Below are 18,697 nucleotides of genomic sequence, written 5' to 3' on the forward strand. Positions count from 1 at the left end.
ATTTACAGAAACAGACGTGTACTCTACTGTTTCACCAGTTTTTTCCTCCTGTCCCAAGTGCTCTTACACAGGCATCTTTTATTTCTTTTATGGCTCCCCATATTTGCTGCCAGCAAATATATTTATAAGCAACCAATTACACTCAACTTTCTAAGAAAGGCTCACTAGTACCAATTTAGCATTTTTTAAAAAATACATTTTACTTACAGCAATATGTCTGACCACACAACTACACAACTGACACATCTTTTTGAAATTTTATTATGCTGCCAGGACTGTGTCTATAAAACAGATTAAAACCCATCTTTGTCACTTAAGATGGAACACTTTAGAGATTGGCTCTAGTCTCAGGATGCTTGGCAGAGAATTCCCCTAAATTTCAGGGAGGCTTTCCAGCACATCAAGACCTGCATGCATTTTCTCCTACTGCCAACATCCCAGCTCTTTAAAGCTGCTTAGGACTTCTCTAATAAGCGTGATGAACACCCCAGGATATCACATTAAGGAGCTATGACTTCCTGTAGGGTACAATGCAGTAGCTGAGACTTTATAGAGCTATGATGCTGATGTTCTAGAACAACAGAAAGATCACAGGCACTGCCATGAAGAAATGCTTTGCAGAACACCAGTACTTCCCCCAAGGCATCTGCACCTTTAAAGCCCAAGTTTGCTTGCAAGTGCCAAAGCCCTGACACTGTTGCATAAGTCACATATTGTGATTGACCAGGAAATATATTGAAAAGTGTTCAGTCAACAGTGCAGAAGCTGCCTAGCTACAGAGAACATAAATCCCTTTTAATTTCACATTTACTGAACAAGTACAATATATCATCAACTAAGTAAAGTACAGTCCAGGTCAAGCAAGAATACATAACTATGTTAGCTGATCCACATACAAATATCAGTCTTATTTTAAGTCTTTCTGCTTAAAATAAGACACTGCACAGCAAGGTTGATCTCACCAGCTGCAGATCTCTGGAAGTTAGATGCTCCATTTATGCCAAGCATATAGGCTCCCTCTATGATCAAGGGAGGTGGTTTTGTGCCCATCTTCAATCTCGAGAGGCCAGCCTCTTCAATACTGAAAAGGCACCCGTTTTAATGACTACTTATGGAAGACAGATCCTTCTCTGAAGAGGAGTCTTTTGGTAGGCTCCTAAGGTGCAAATGTGGGCATTACACAGTTATTACTACAGTTCTGATAAAATGCAACAGCATTGGCTAGATTAAAAATAATCAACACATTACCTGGAAATCTAAACCAGGAACACAGACCCTTAGGACATGCTGGAGACATTGGAGTTGCAATCTGCAACACAGAAGACACGAAGCAGCTTCACTTATGACACATACATGAAGGTCCCTTAAGATTCTCATGTCCTGGGGTTAACCTATAGCCTCTCCCTTTTTAATTAGAGTGATGTCCATCAGACCAAAACAGAATCCCAGTACAGCTGAATTTCACAAAACCTATTAAGAAAAACACAGATAAATTGCCTCCTCTGGAATATCCTCCCTCAGCCTGCAAATAATCCCATCCTGTCTGGGCTAAACAATCCTACCAAAACATTTCTACAGCAAACACAAGCTGCTTGTTTACAACGAGGAAAAAAAATCAAGCAACCAAGCAACCTGAGGCACTAATAAAAGATACAACAATTTTGAGTGTCTTTCACTTTGATGCCTCAGCCTCTCCAACAATCATCATCAAAAAAACAAAATTCAGATTCAATCTACATTTGAGACAGGGGACCACAGATACACTTTTGCATAGAGCAGAAGTAAGTCTTGGACAAAATCATATAACCATGTCCACAAAAGATACAGGAAATAAATCCAGCATGAAGAGGCTTCTCTATAACAAAGCTTTTCAAATTACAGCAAAAAATGCTCTGGGGACTGTATTAGAGGTCCTTATTTCCAGTAGCTATTTTTAGCTAAAATACCTTGAAAAATTAATTGAAGTAATTAATTATTACTATTCCAGAAAGATTATTATGTGGTTACAAATGGCCAAAAAAATGACCTCAGACAAAGAAGAGAAATGGTTCTGAGCTTCCCTATTAATATCTTATCACTACTACAAAAAATCTTGGAAATCTCTGTCAAATTAAAAGTTACCACATTCCAGAAAAAGGGAAGTTAAAGAATATTGTCACCATATACACCAAGAAAAACACACCTGCTAGGAAAAAACCTCCATGATTCAATGAAGAAACAGAATTTCAAACTCAGAAGACAGATAGTAAGGCCGTTCATCCAACCATTACAGTCACAGCCACTGTATGCTATATATCCTGTAGCACTTATTTTCAATGTTTTTCCTAAACTAAATCAGATTTTACACAAGTTCCTCTTGCTCCTGAATAAATTTAAAATTACCAAATATGAGACAACAGGTTTTTATGTATCAAGCACAAACTAGGCTAATTCTTACTTGGAGTAAGAAAATAATGTGTATGTAATACAAATAATGAGTTAATGTATTTTGAGACATACTAAAACGTTTGACTACAGAATCAAAACTGAGATCTTACTCAGGTACAACAAACACACACACACCACAGCTTACTAATGAATAAGATAAAGCCACTTCACAGTCCAATAAAACAATGGGTTTACACAGTAAAAAAAAATTTAGATTGCAAAAAAATTTAACATATGGATTCAATAAAAGACTTCTTTGTCCACTGTTTTGACACCTTCAGCAGAACTTAATAAAACTTTGTCTTCAGAGCAGAATGAAGCATCAGCTACTCAGGTAACCCATAGAAAAACTGGAAAATTCCCCAAGAAGACAGGCAAAAAATGAGTGCCTGATAAAGGGGTTAAGACACCTGACTAAAGACAGGATACACAAACTTCATTACAGTAGGGCTGGAGAGTTTAAAGTTGTCTCCCTACGCATCACTTCTAAAAATAACTCACTATTTCCTATGAACATGTTCTGAAGTCCCAGCACCTTTTCTTTGTTATTGTTATAAACCCTTCATTCTGTTTCTCCTGTGCCTTATTAACGATACAGCATAAGCTGCACTAGGTCAATACTATTTCTCAGCAAGGTAGAGTAGAATACTTTAGCAAAGTAAGTGGAATACCAGCCCAAATCTACTTGACAAAAAATATCATGGAAATAACTCTCAGTATGTGTTTTTAAAACAGTAAGGCTCAAATGCTGTCACCTTGTAAAAATGACAACAGCCCATCTATGAGAGCTCAGAAAATTGAAAACATGAGGAGAAACCAAGGGAGAGGAATAGAAAATACTGCAGCATTTTCTCTTAATGTGACAAGACAGCATCCACGTGGCCAGTATGGCAAGTTAAAGCTTGCCATGTTCATGACTGATGAAGAAGACTCCAGACTTAAGGAGTAATTTCAGACTCAGAAGACTCTCTAAATGACCCCTCACAACGACTCCATCAAACAGCAGCCTGGCATCCAAACATCCTACCCAGCTCATCCACAGCACGGTCCTGCTCTCTCTGCTTTCAGGCACACCAGTTCTACTGTGCTCACTCAGCTACAAGATCTAAGCTGTTGTTTCAACTTCCTCACAGAGTTAAGTGCACAAAATAAATGTCCATCAATTTACTTCCTGAGGGCTGAATCTGCCTTCCACTAAAAATCAATAATATTTCACTACTATGAAGTTCTAATTTTGTTTCTTATTTTTTTAGTAACAGATACACTATCCCATGTTACCCCATCTTACAAACCTTTCAGTTTACTGTCCCTTGAATATTCACACTAAGAGCAGGAAGGAGTAGTATGAGGGAAAAGAGAACCTAAACTAGAAATCACTTACAGAGCTGAAATACATCAGTGCATTTGTAGCTGGAAATCATCCTATTGGCTAACATTCAACATCCAATTATCATCAATTTATTTATTTATTTAGAGCCCATACAATCTACAGTTTATATGAAAATACACCATTCAAGGTTAAAGTTAAAAGCTCATTTTTATCCTATTTTCATTTGACATTTGAAGATTAAAACAGAACCATATAATAAGTCACCTTTCTAAAGATATCCAAAAGAAAGCAGTATTATCCTAGAACCCATTAGAGCATGTTAAGAGTTTCTCTGGTATTTGTGAGAGTAACTGCTAGACTATCAGGATTGTAAAACAGTAAGTACTAACAATTTTAAGTTTATGGCAAATTCTTTCAAGTATTCTGTGCATCAGGGTCATATACACACATATATATATATTTATTCCTAATGCTCATCCACATAGTAAATTTTCTATACCTATTGTTAAAGGCATAGGCACTAATTCTGTAACCTCAACATTCAGAAAATTACATAACTTTGTATTGTTAGACAAGACTGACTCCAAATCCAAACATAAATGTTTGAAGTTTTATGCTAGATTAAAACTAATTAGTTGTAAATAATTTTTAACAAAATGACTTTTCATAGTTGACAAACAACTTTCATGGCAATCACCAAGACAAATCTTTATCATTTATGTACAGGATTGTTACAATGAAAGTGTAATTTTTCCTCTCATTATGTTAAAGAGACAGTATTATTATAGTACTATTTCATTAATTTTGGCAGAACTAATTGCTCAGGAATGAGAGCTGTTGTAGAAGATGCAAGTCCAGCCTCCTATAAACTTTACCAAATGTTTATGATGTAAAAATGAATGACATTATAACACAACTGAGTGCAACTGACTTCCAGGAGAACTCTACCTCTACCTTCCAGTTCCAAATCTCATTATTCCATCACAATAAGTCTTTTTCAGGTATAAGTGAAAATTTTGGTTCGACACATCACCTGATTTTGGTTTGCCTTTTCAAGTAAACTAAAAACAACTCACTGGAGTTTTTGAAAAAATCACTACCAGAGGAACTAGCAAAAAGACAACATGAGAAATTCACTCCATAACTTCTCAGTAATTCAAGCACAGGAGATACCACAGTATTTGAAGCTGTCAATTTGGTGATGTAAAAGTTTTGCATTAACTAGAAGACTGGTGAGGTTTGCATCCATTTGTCAATTCTACTCTTATTCTTTAAAATAATGCTAAAATGCAACATTACCAGTTATTGCTGGTAAGTTTCTATAGACTAAATTATCTGTCAGTGAAGGCAGACTAAACAAAAAATATTGTTTTCTTGTTCTTGAGCAACTATTCAACACCACTGACTTCTACATTAGTTAAGCCTAACCCGAAAGACTGTCTATGTCTTGTTCAATCAATATCATGACTTCTGGTGAGAAAAAGCCTAGATTCAAAGCAAAACCAAACCAAACCAAGAAAAAAGTCACAAACAAGCAAACAAAAAAACCCAACCCAAACACCAACAAACCAACCCAACCCAAAATAGAAAAAAGTCTTCATAACTCTGATTCCCTACCTTAACTTGACAATGCCACTCAATTTAATGAGGTAGACATGACTGTCATACACATTTTTTAAAAATAATACACTGCCTCAGTGGACACAATGCAAGACATTAATCAAAGCCAGCTTAGATCTTACTTCATTGACATGATTTTCTCACTGTTATTGGAATGATTTATTGATTTTTCTTTGACTGAAGAGAATCAAAGTCCTCTGCCTCGAGCTGCACTTACAGTAGTGTTCTTAGTCTACTTTAAAGTACCTCTGAAACAGATTTGGAAATTGAAACTCAACAGAACAGTGAGTTTTATATCACAGCACATATCAAACAAATTTTACTAAAGCATCACTTGGAGAAAGCTTGGAAAATTCTACAAAGTGCTCTACTGTTTCTAAGAAACTTCTGCTGTTTGTGATTATCAGCAAATTTGCTATTTTGGCATCACACTAGAGCCCCAGTGCCTCCATTTCTGACCCCTTCAAACAAAAACAAGCTGCTCAACAATGTCTAATCCGTGCGTCATGTAATCCTGCTTAATACCCTACAAACTCTGGGTAATATTTGGGTAGTTTTTAAATTTAGCAAAGAACATCCTGGCCTAGTTCAAAGATACCCTTGCCTTGGGTAGTGTCCCCTAGAAACATCGCCCACACTAGTTCCAAAGCAAAAAAGCAAATGCACACTTAGGCATAAGAGAAATGAACAAAAAATAAAAGAGACTGTGGTCTAATGTCATAATGAAAGCACATAAAATTACAAATCAAATTATTGAAATAGGAATGCATTATGCAAACACCAACCACACCACTCAAACAAAGAGACACTCGGACTTTCTAAGAGCTCATGGCCCCACGTACCAGCCAAGCGCTCCCTGCTCGCAGCCCACGCAAACACCAACCCTGAGCCATTGACACACGTCACATGGCGCTGCCAGAGAAACAGAAAATCCTTCTCTGAGACACCGCTTGCTTTTTGAAGCGTCGTTATTTTACACGTGGCTCATGCTACAAACGCTACCAAAGAGATCTAAACTAAGTCCCATTATAATTCTTCAGCATACTGTCCTGCCTGTCCTACCTAAGATCTCTCAGAGCCTCACTGAAGGACAAATATGTTCCTATTTTGTTTAGGCTGTCAGGCAGACAGTCTCCAATCATTAGCCTCTTGTCAACAGCGATGCTGGGGTAGATTACTACTGTGTAGTGCTTGTAATGGCAGGTGCATGGCCCTGGGGCTGCCATCTGCCAGGAAGGAAGTGTTCTCCTCTAGGATGCTGAAGAGATTGACAAATAATGTAAACAAAACACTGAATCATTCCTAATCTATGCAATAAAGCTATTACATTACTCTTCTGCAGTGTAGATGTCACCATCAGAGGTGGGGGCTTATTTTTGTGGCTTGAATTGTTTTTTCCTAATTATTTTTCTGATTGATTTACTGAGATAAAAAACACACTCTGAAATAACCTTTATTTAACTGAGATGGGCAGTTCTGGATTTGAAAAAAAAACCAAAAAAGCCACCCTAGCATCAATTATGCTTATTTTGGAAAGTAGCTCCCCACTGTTCAGTTGTAGCAAGCCTCTTTCCAGAGAGTATTTGCCTGCACTGTGAGCAAGAACTTGTTTTTTAAAATTACTATTTGCTACAGCTAAACACAAATTGGGGTCATCATCACTGACAAAAAACAATTAAGACTGTTTTGAAGTATTTTTTAAAGCAAAAAGAGTAACAGAATTCCAAGTATTGTCCCTGGTCTTTTAAATTAATTTCTAAAGGGATTTCTCCTAATCAGACTGAAAATCTTTCCTAAACAGTCCCAGTTTAGTATCCAAATTGTCACCTGAGCTACCAAGCAATAGCATAACTCCATGGAAATAAGCAGGCACTGACCTAGTCTTCAGGAAAGTTACTCATTACTGTTTAACTGGCTACACAGAGATTACAACCTACTGCTGTCTTTGAGCCAGCCTCAAACGTTACTGGATGTGTTAGCACTTTAACATGCCAAGAAATACTTTCAAGTGACCCTCTGTAAAGACGTAAGCAATCTTTGCTTGGTTTTTCTATGGTTTGCATCAGGCTTGTAATACCCAAGTTTTAAAAACTTGTGTTAACTACAGACACAACCCTACAACTAAGAGATTCATTCTACATGTATTAGTGTAGAAACTGAAAACACAATCTAAACCAGTAATCCTGGCTTCCTCCAAAGCTGACAGAGACTAAGGGCAAAATGCATGCTACTTTATAACTTGCACTTAAAGACAATGGGAGTCACCTTTGCTGGTTCTGTTTACTGCTGCTGGTCCTCCAGAGCCCTGGCAAACTGACTAATCCTAGAAGCACACATGCTAGATAGCTAAAGGCAGTTGACACAAACACAAGTGGGAAAAAAAACCAACAACAACAAAACAAACAAAAAAGTTTTCCTCTGAAAACTCTGATGCAGGGGAGCCAGTGTTTTCAACAACCAGCAACAACGGGACTATTGAGCTGAACTTGGCTTCTCAAAGCTGCCACTCTTGACCCCCTACATACACACAAAACTTTAAAAATAACTGCGTGCCAGACATCAGACACAAAGAAAACATATCTGAACTTTGGAGGTCACTACAGCATCTTCTGAAAACTCAAGGGATAATACTGATTTCCATGAATACACAGATCACTTCAAAGCAATCACTGTAAGAAACTACAAAAAAACCCAGAGAGTTGTGAAACTTTCAAAATTACACATCCTAATTCAACAAATCAGTCAGCATATACACTTTAAATTGCTATTACACATTGTGTATCAACTTAATGTTTAAACTTCCACAAAATTTGCTGTATCATGACTAACACAAAGAACACGGACACAAAGAACAAAAACATAAAAAGTATAAAAAGTATAGTATACTTCAACAAATTCAAAAGAAAAAAACCACAGATACAACCATTTTTTTAGATGTTTATTACTTTAAAAAGAAACATATTAATGGTGCTTTTAGAGAAAAACTTACAGACAGAAAATACCTGAATGTAATTATGCTGCCATTTAACTGCTGAATAGGGAGGAAAGTTAGATTCCATACAGTAACTGTCTAACTTTTTCAGTGGATGCTTGCTGTGTTTCAGTTTATAAACCACTTCAGCATTCCAGTGTAATTAACACTACTTAAAAATAAGAGTAAAGCAAGTGTAAAGAAACCCATGTTAGTCTCTCTTTAAAAACAAAAAACAAACAAACAAAAAAACCACCCAACAAAAACAAACCAACCCCACCATATAAAACATGCCCTAATGCTCTTTCTGCTCAAACACTCCTTTATTCTTCCTACTTACAAATGAACGTTAGCCTCTGTAGCTATCTTGAAAGAAATCAAGTAATCAGAAGCAATCATCAACCTAAGCATTTCCTCTGCCTTGAGCAATGACTGTACTGGTTCATTTTAGAACAAACCCACCATTCAATTTGGTCTATAAAAATTTATCTTAGTAACTGAAAGTAGCCATGACATTCTTCCTATGAGCAGTACAGCTAAACATAATTTAAAGTATAAAGCAAAAAAAGTCTAATAGATGTCTTGATATTCTATCCATTTGTAACAAGCTGACACCCATAAAATCAACGTAATTTAAAGTATTAAAAGCTTCATTTAATCCTAAATAATTTCAGTTTACATTTTGTGTTTCATGAGAGGCACTGCTAGGTTCAGATCCAACCATTTGGTCACTGCAAAGTGTTATCTGCAAGACAGTAAGTGAATTTCGAGATGTTTAAAAGAAAACCTCAAATTTTTAATTCTAAGTGTGAGTTAAAATTCAAGCTGAGTTATTAAAAGTAGCTCAGTTCTTTCTGCTGGTAGTTTGATGTTCTTAAAGAACTTAGCAGTAAGAGAAACTACTACAATGGATTTATTCAAAAAAGACTTTAAAAGATGTATAGATTTCTAACACAGCATATAGTTCTTTTAATACTTTCAAGAAGTTATTTTAAAATGAGCCTTACTTTTGTTAAAGAGACAAGCATTCTCGTGTTGCTCTGAGAACCAAAACTTTTTGGCAGGTGGCGTATGAAGAGGAGCTCAAAAAACAACTTAATAATACAGTTCATTGTGTAAAGTAATCCCAAAGAAAAAGGAAACAAAGTTTATGTCTTCCACAATCTAAAACACCATTAGAAAGACAGAGATGGAAATTTCTTAAGATAGGCTTTTTTATTTAGGTGCAACCATAAAACCCTCAGAAAACCAAAAGCTAATTGACAAGGCAAGTGCAAGGGGAGGACCATTATTATAAAAAAATCACCTTATTACAATTTTAAGCAGCTGCATTACAGATGATGACTTCTTCAAACAAATCAAGGCAAAAGAAACTGACAGAGGGAAAGAACCCTCAAGGTTTTTTGCATTACTACATATAGTATCTGTTCAATTTTAGAAAACTAGGCCAACTACTAGAAACATCTACAAGTTGAAACTACAGAGCACTCTGTGAATGGAAAAAAAAACAAAATTAAAGATAACCCACTCTGGTGATTTAGATAAAAGAAAATTCCCTATTATACACCCACTACATTTAATGGTAATCTTAAATAAGAATTCCAGGATTACACACAAAGGGTAAAATCTTAACCCCACTGAGATAGAAACAAAACTCCTATCTGATTTCAACTTTGACTTCAGAACTAAGATCCACCATAAAAAGTCAATTGTTGATTGTAATCTGTCATAAATATACTGGAATAAATAATTCACACTTTATGAGAAAAATTAGTGTAAACATTACCATAAATAATGAAATCCATTCACAATCCATGTTTCTAAGCAAAAAACATAGTTTAAGAACAAAGGCTAGTTATTAGCAAGTAACAAGTTTTAACCCACCAATAACAGTATTATTTTATTTACATATCAGATGAAGGCAATTGTTTCTCCAACTCCTAAATATTTGCACATTTTTAGAACACAGTAGAACTAAATGAAGTGATAATTTCAAGCAACATTCTAACGGTTCTGTTTTGACAGCAGCTGAGGATGCACTCCTTGCTCTTGCCATGACAGAAAAAAATGGACAGAGACTTCCAAAAGCAAAGCACTCCCTACAGCAGAGGCAAGTTACTGATAGCAGAGAAATACACTACACATGGAAGCCAGCAACCTTTAAATTACACAAATAATTTTCTTTAAAGCATTTATCTACATGAAAATATAACTACTGCTCCAGACCTTAAGGAAGAAGTCAAACTGATTTTTAACATGTATTTTGCACAAATCAAAATCCTTAAAGAATAACTGAAAGCATGGTTTTTTACATGTATTTTGCACAAATCAAAATACTGATTTTCTGAGAAAGTAATCACAAGGAGCTTGTTTGTATACACTGTATCTCAAGAGTATTCTGTTCTAAATAGTAAACAGAAATGGATTCTCCATCATTTCAACATGACTGCAAACCACTCTTGAAGTAAAACTTCTCACTTTTCTAATGTACTTAAAAACAAAGTTTGAAAAAAGTGCAAGCTAAACAAACAATGCTGATTATATAAGCTATCTCTTGTGCAAATCAACATTTTTTACAGAATTATATTTTCTTAAATCTACCCAAAATACTACTGTTGAAGTAATCTTTTCTATGCACAAAATACAGTTTTCTTTAAACAGAATGTTTCTCAGTAAAACATAAAATTCTTTTAGTCTCCTGAATCACAATGTTTGAAACTCAAATACATTAGCAAAATTCTAGGTGACCTTTTTAAGCACTAGCAGAAGACCTTGCATAAACAAACTTCAGTATGAAATCCCAATGAAAACCAAAAGGGAAACTAGGAAATTTGCAAAAGTTTATTATTTGATTAAACTTAAACCAATGAAGTTATGATGTATTTCTCCTTCCCCACGCTGCGACTTTCCCAGATTGGCTGCCACAAGTGCAATCAACCTGATGCCCTGTTTTTGGTACCTAACCCACTGTCGGCTGAGGATGCTGGTGGTGTGAGGTTCTTCCTTACTACCTTGACCTGACTCTGGTTCCATCCATCCATCCCTGCATCCCGTACCTCTGAGTGCACCCTACAGGCTGGTACCCTTCTCAGGGAAGCGAGGTGCTGGAGAAGACAGCCCACCTCCTACAGATAGGGTCAATCCCAACGAGCCTCCCCGCACCACTCCTCCATGTGATCTGCGTTTAGAAGCTTACGGGAAAAGAGGAAAAACAAACACACATGCAGATTAAATATTAAAATAAAGACAAGCCTATAACCGTCCTTGGACAAACACACGCAGCAGCAGCACTGAGCCCTCTCGGCCGTAAGCCGCGTACCACATTAGCACGGTTGCGTTCTCCGCATTATCCTTTTGTTTACAGATGGGAAGGACGGCGGTCGTTTCCCTCTCCTTATCTGACCGCCCGCCGCTCCCATTCCCGCGCGCCGCCTGCCGCGGCCGCGCTCCCGCGCCGGGTTTTCCCGGTAACCGGAGCCCGCCTCCCTCCCCCCTTAGGGTCAGCAGCTTGGGGAATGCTGTGGAAATAGCTCTTTCCCAACACCGGGCTTCATTTGCAATCGGGGCTGTAGGTGGCTCAAGACAAGCTCCTCGTTTCTGCGAAAAATCCGTTTGCAAAGCAAAGGGGGCGTGATCGTCTGCTGGCGCCCGGGACCGCCATCCCAAGGCCGGGCAAGGAGAGCGGGGGCTGCAGCATCCGCACCGGGCTCGGGCCAGCCGCAAGGATCCTGAAAGCGACCCCAGCAAAACTAAACGCAAGAGACAAATAAGGCTCGGCCCTCAACCCTTCCAGTCATTCAGAATAAGCCTTCATCTTTTCAAACTCTGACATTGCATTCAACAATCCTCTCGTCTTAATTAGGTTCAAAGATTGCACTGCAAACGGTGGGATCTCTCATCTTTTCCATCTTCCTGTACTTCCTATCAAAAGAGAAAATATTTTCTTCTTCAAAATCAACTAGCTACTAAGGAAACACAAGGAAAAAAAAACCCTGCAAGTGGCTCTTACAAGCTTGTGAGGCTCACTTGTTATCGACGCTTCTACCAGCACTGTGACTAGAGAAGCAATACCTACTCTCCTCCAAGCAGCTACTACAGGGCTTGTCATTTCACCCAGCTATACCCATAAACACAAACTACAGCTATCTGTGCATAAGGGTTTGACTACCATGTCTTGCATAAAATCCAAGAGCATCCTGACAAGTGTCTCATTATTAACCTCTCCTCCTCGACAGAGTGGCTGCTCTGCACCTTCCTCAACCAGCCCCCAGCTCTGTACAACCCTCACTCACTGAGACAGGGTGGAGTTCTATTCTGGGGAAGAAGGAAGGGTGTTTGTTTCTTTCCTTTTTTTTTTCTCAGCATAACCAGCACCTAATTAAAGGAGTAGCTACATACTGAAAAGCGAAATTCTCTCTCACCCAAAGTTTCAGATTTCTTCAGTTTGACACCCAACATTTGCAATCCACGAGCCCTCAACTGGAACATTGTTACACACCAACACAGGTTGGGCCCTTAAGTGAAATATGCGATACAGCATACAACAGTTCAAGCATATAGTGACCTCTGGAAAGAATTACCATTTTTAAAATTCACATTCCATGCTCACTATGATTTACTGTTAAACTTTTGCAAGAAATAAGGTATTTCAAAACCATGATATTAAATTTATCCTTCTCAATTTGATATTTCAGACCTTCTCAGCTAGAGAGCCAAGGATTGTTTCTGTAATCTGATGTCCTCAGTGAAACAATGCTGGTTTTAACTCAATCATTTTACATTTTTAAATAGTATTTAGAAGTTGCATTGACATAAACTATTTAGGTCACATGTTCCAAACACTTTGCAAAAGCTTACTTAACTCTGAATGCAGCCCAAACATAGAAACTGTGTAAACAGCAACTTCTCATGGGGTACCCAGAGGTATAAACACATAACAGCACAGTAGTACTGAAACATGAATAAATATTCCAAAATTAAACCTTTTTCCTCATACAAAGAGCCACCACGTTCCTCCAAGACTACTTATTGCAGGACATGTAAAAAGGGATAGAAGTGATTTCTAGGGAAGTGAAGAGGGATAGTGCTCTACACAACAACACACAACCTCGTGATGGTAAACACAAAGCACACACACGCACAGCAGCCAGATGTAGCTACTCACCTTTCACAGCACTGGCTTCTTTCATGTTGTGAGACAGAAAGTCTATGCTGGCATAGGTGCTCATCTCTACTCCATTGATGCCCCCATTCAGGAGGTGCCTAGCTTTCAACCTGGATTTGTCACAGTTTGCCAAGGACCCATCCACCACATCAATGGCAATGTAGTTGAGGCCATTCTGGAAGCCAGCCGAGGTCTCCCGGCACATGGGACTGCTACCCTGCTCCTCCTCCAGGCCTTCGCTTTTCCTGAGGGACACGTTCTCCACCGAGGCCGAGTTGTGTCGTTTGGGGTTGTGTGCGAAGGAGGGGGACACTGGGGTCACAGTGGTGGTGGAGGAGAAAGTTTCTGAGCTGTGCCTCCTCCGCCCCTGGGGATCTGCCCGGATTACTTTGGCCCCCCGATTCGGGTCTGGGGGAGGGCTGGAGAGAATGAAAGCCTCCACCCCAGAGAGGGTGAGCCTCTTCACGCCAGACGTGGGGCTGGTGACCCGGGCACTTTCTGGTTTCTGAACAATGGGTTGAGGTGGGGTAGTGGCCATGCCAAAGGTCATCTCGGTGTAGTCACCACCATCCGATGGGCTGGACGAACAAGCCATCCCCACAGCTGCCTTCAGGTAGCGCCCATTGGGCTGGCTGGTGCTGGAGGAAGAACCCGGAGAGAGAGCTTCCAAGGAGCCCACTGAGACCGTGCCCGACTGGGAGGGTGACTGTGACCCGAAGTCAATGTTCATGTAGTCAGAGAGAGGGGAGCGCCTTTGCCCCGTGCCTGAGCCCAGGGAGGAGGCTGGGCTGTCAGCAGGCAGCGAGGGGGGAGAATAGACAGCAGCATCCCCAAAGTCAATGTTGATGTATTCACCAGGGCTCTTGGGCTCAGGCGGCAGAGGGTGCTCATTCATGCTGGGCAGCATCGTCCGCAAGGTCTCCAAAGAGAGGCGGCTGGGCCGGGCCACCCGCTGGCACCGCTGGCTAAGGAAGCTCTCGGTCCGGCTGTGCCGCAGGGGCGAAGGCACCGTGTGGCTGGAGGGGGCGAAGGTGCCCGCAGGCAACTGGCTCGCTCCACACACCGCCTCCTCCGGGATCATCCTCCCCGGGGAGTTCATGAAGACATACTGGTCGCTGTCCTTTGCCAAGCCCTGGCTCTTGTAGGAGCGGGGTAAGGAGCTGTATGAATAGCAGCTGGGCTTTGGGGGCTCAGTGGACCCATGCCCTGAAGGGGCAAAAAAGAAGTCTGGGGGGGTGAGAGAGGGAGCTTGGGGCCCATTCTGGGGGTCCCGAGGGGACATATTGATATAGTCGCCGTTACTCAGCCTTCCATCTGAGCTCTCCACGGACAACTTGGAGCCGCACCACATCCGCATGTACCCGCTATCGTCAGGGGAGCTCTCCCCAGGCGAGCTGGTCTTGTAGCTGCTCCCGTTCCCCGGGGACCCGCTACCCACCCCTGCCCGGGGCTGCAGGATCTGCTTGGGGGCAGACACGCTGGTGGGGCTCATGGGCATGTAATCATCGCTGCCCCGGCTTCCCTGCCCTAAGGCTGCGGCCACGCCGGGGGTCATGGGCATGTAGCCGTCATCATCTCCCCCTCCTCCCCCCACTGCCGGCGGGCCCAGATTGGTGCTGCTGCTGCCGGAGCTGCGGTGAGAACCGATCTCGATGTCTCCGTAGTCCTCCGGGTAGGGGGTGTAGGTCACTTTGGGGGAAGCCCCGGCTTGGCAGGAGGAGAAGAGGCGGCCGGCGCTGCCGGCGAAGGTGGCGCGCATCAGCGTGTACTCGTCGAGGGAGGCGGAGGAAACCTGTGGCGCGGCGGGTCGCTGCCGGCACGGCGTGGTCAGGGAGTAGGTCCGCTTCCGATGGCACCTGTCGCTGGCAGCGTCGGGGCAGGGCCGGTAGCAGAGGCGGCCGCTCGGGGGCCGCTCCATCGCCATGTAGCCGTAGAGGTCGGTGCCGCCCCCCGGGTCCCGCACTGGGGGGGTCTCGGCCACCGACTCGGGGGTGTTGCTGCGGTTGCTGGCAGTGGATGAGGAGGAAAAGGGCCGGAGGTCGCCGCCTGGGCTGGAGCCGTACTCGTCAAAGGACATAAAGCCGGCGTCGCTGGGGGAGCCGGACACGGAGGCGCTGCCGCTGGACGGGCGCTGCGGGTGATGCGGGTGGACAGGCTCGGAGCCGAGGCCGCTACTGGAGGAGAGGCTGATGGGGCTGGTGGCGGAGGGGGGCGAGTGGGAGGCGGGCATGGACATGGAACGGCTGCTCTGCAGCCCGCCGCCGCCACCGCCGGCCAGCACCGGCAGCAGCTTCCCTGCCTGCCGCCCTCCGCCGCCGCTGAGCGTATGCGAGCGGCTCAGGGGGGTCCGCACAGGGCCCGGGCTCATAGGGCTGCCGCCCGCGGAGCCCACCCGGCAGCCGTCGCCCTCGCTAGCCGTTCTCACCCGGCACGGCGTGCACTTGGTGCTGGCGCCGGCGGCGAGGCTGTCGGTGCGGGAACGGCGGAGGAGGCCGGTCTGGCTGGGAGGCAGGTTGACCAGGTGGTGGTGCCGGCGACCGGGTACGGTGATGGGATGAGTGGCGGAGGCGCCGCTGCCGCCGGGCCCGCCGGCCCCCCCGGAGGAAGAGGAGGAGGAGGACTGGCTCTTGCTGCGGGGCCGGAACTCGGACAGCTCCTTCAGCGCCTTCATGGCCTCCAGGATGGTCTCGTGGATGTTCTGGGCCACCACCGAGTCGTCCGCTTGCATCCAGAGCTCGCCGGGGCCGGTGGCGGCCGAGCGCCCCACCTCGATGAAGAAGAAGCTGTCGGAGTGGCCGCAGCGGCGGATGTTCATCAGCTGCAGCGTGACCGAGGGCAGCTCGCAATTGAGGCGCACGAACCCAATGGTGCGGGCTGAAAGGCAGAGCCGGTGGACGCCGGTGAGGTTTTTACTCTGACCCAAGCCCTTGGGCTTCAGCGTCACCTGCCAGACCTCTCGGTAGGCAGCGGTGGCCGGCGCGATCAGCCCGTAGTTAAGGTCTTCGCCGGCCGCGGCCAGGGAGGCGGCGGCCGCGCCGCAGGAGGCGGAGAAGGGGGAGGCGAGGTGGCGGTAGGGGGACCCCTGGCAGGCCGCCTTGCCCTCGTTGAGCAGGTCGGTGAGAGCCCTGTACCAGCCCTCCTGCTCCTGCTCGTTCTCGGCCGCGACAGCGAAGTACTCGTCCTTGGTGTAGAGGGCGATGAGGTACTTGTGCTTGGCGTCCGCCCGCTTGTTGATGTTGAGGCAGGAGTCCAGGGCGATCACCCGCTTGGGTGCCCCAGACTTGTTCCTCCATTTCTTCTCGCTCTCGTAGTACTCCAGCCGGGCGCCCCCCGCCTCCTCCCCGCCGCCGCCCGGGCCGCGCAGCACGAAGAAGCGCTTGTGGCCGTGCTTCTGCTTGCGCAGGTACCCGCACTTCCTGACGCCCTGGTTGTTGTTGTTGTTGTTGTTCAGGTTGGGGCCGGGCGGGGAGCTCAGGGGGGGCAGCAGCCCCAGCACAGCAGGGCTCGCCATCCCCAGCCCCGCGGCGGGAGCGCCGCCCGGCTCCTCTCGCTGCTGTCGCCGACGCTGAGCGGATCCGGAGCCCGAGCGCCGCGGCGAAAAAAAAAGAAAAAAGAAAAAAGGAAGGACGGAGGAAAGCAGGTAAAATAAAGTTATTCCTTCGTAGAAGAGCGCAGTGCTCGGAGCCGCAGCGGGATCCTCCGCTGTCACCTCTAGGCAGCGGGTGCTACTGGCGGCCGCCCGGCGTCCTCCCCGGCTCGAGTACCGGCGACGCCGCTAAGGCTCCCCCACCGCCGCTGCTGCCGCTGGTGCTGCCGGCGCCGGCGGGAGTTTCGCCGTAAGTAACACATCGCACCGAGTGCCCCAACTAAAGAGCAAAACAACACGTGACCGCCGCCTCACCGAGGCGCTCACACACCGAGACGGGGCGGGGCGCCGCCGCCGCCGGCACCGCCCCGCATTGGCCGCCGGGCAGCGCGAAGGACGGCTGCGGCCCTCAATGGGGCGGCGGGGCGGGCTCTCGGCAGCGAGGCCGTGCGACGCCGTTGGACGGCGGGAGCCTCGCCCCCCCGCCCCCTTCCCGCCCCTCCGCGTTCCCGCCCACAGCCTCCGGCCCCCCTCGGGCGCAGCGCAACCCGTCGCTGTCGCCGCTGCCCTCTGCGCACACAGCGCGGGACCTGCCGGGGACGTGGGCACGGCGGGGAGATCCGGCACATCCGGCGAGCCCCGGTGCTGGCCCTCGCCATCGCTCGGGACACGGCGAGGTGCCGGCGGAGCTCGCCGAGGCCATATCAGGTGCTGCGGACCCGCCGGGCGGAGCTTCCGGCCGTGCGTGAGCGCCGGGCGCCCCCCGCACGCCCCCGCACACACGCGCGTGTGCGTCAGCCCTGCCCGCACACGCGCGGCGGCTCCGCGCGCTCCTCCGCCCGGTGTGTCACAGCGCCCACGCCGCGCGCGGCCGCCCCCGCGCCCCGCCCGCAGCGCCCGCTCCCCGCGGGGCCGCGCTGCTCCCGCCCCGCGCGGCGGGGAAATGCCACCCCGGGGGGCAGGGGCTGCCGCTGGTGGTCCGGTTTAATGAAACAGTACAAATTTATCCGGGCGCTTCGCTTTAGTGGAGGATAAGGGCAGCGTCCGCGTTTCCTCTGGAAACGAGCCCGGCGCCGTTGGGGGATCGCGGCGCGGTGATTACGGAACAAGCGGCGGCGGGGGCAAAGCGGCCCCAGGGCCCCCCGCCTCCCCGGGGCACTCCGCCTCCCTGCTCCCCCCGCCGCCGCCGCTCCCGCTCCCTCACCGGGCGCGCGGGGGCTCCGCGGGGCGGGGAACGGCGGGGGCGGGGGGTGCGAGGTGCCGCGCTTGTTTACAGGGGAGCCGCACGCTCGTCACCGGGCGGGCCGCGCCCGGGGATCAATGAGCGCCTTTCTCTCCCCTCCACCGGAGGGAGGTGAACGGCGAGGGGGGGCGGAGGGGCCCCGGCCGGGGTGGGCGGCAGGAGGGGCGGGGGTCTGTCCAGCCCGCATTTTCCTGTGTGAGGCGGGAGCGGGAGAAGGAAGGGGGAGCGCAGGGGCCCAGGAGGGGGCTGCAGGGCGGGGATGCCGGGCTCTCGCCCCCCGATGAGGGCGGTCGCGGCGCGTCACCAAGCGCGCCGAGTGGTGCGGGGAGGACAGCGATAGTAAAAGTCAAGGGATG

At 46.2% G+C, this 18,697-nt stretch overlaps 1 protein-coding gene across 2 annotated transcripts in view; it reads right to left on the reverse strand.

Annotated features, from left to right (window-relative positions):
- Window positions 1-17,370, reverse strand: part of IRS2 (insulin receptor substrate 2) — a 28,829-nt gene extending 11,459 nt beyond the window's left edge. The window contains exons 1-2 of one of the 2 annotated variants that reach the window (XM_084201491.1): window positions 13,513-17,370; window positions 9,394-12,269 (exon numbers count right to left, since the gene is read on the reverse strand). In XM_084201491.1, the coding sequence (XP_084057617.1) occupies window positions 12,244-12,269; window positions 13,513-17,023 (3,537 nt within the window). In that variant the 5' untranslated portion in view covers window positions 17,024-17,370 and the 3' untranslated portion in view covers window positions 9,394-12,243. Of the gene's footprint in view, window positions 1-9,393; window positions 12,270-13,512 lie in introns of those variants that run through there. The other variant, XM_084201492.1, reaches the window with a different exon arrangement.
- Window positions 17,371-18,697: the final 1,327 nt, after the last annotated feature.

The sequence above is a fragment of the Fringilla coelebs genome (genome assembly GCF_963513975.1).
Source record: "Fringilla coelebs genome assembly, chromosome: 2".
NCBI classification, from domain to species: domain Eukaryota; kingdom Metazoa; phylum Chordata; class Aves; order Passeriformes; family Fringillidae; genus Fringilla; species Fringilla coelebs.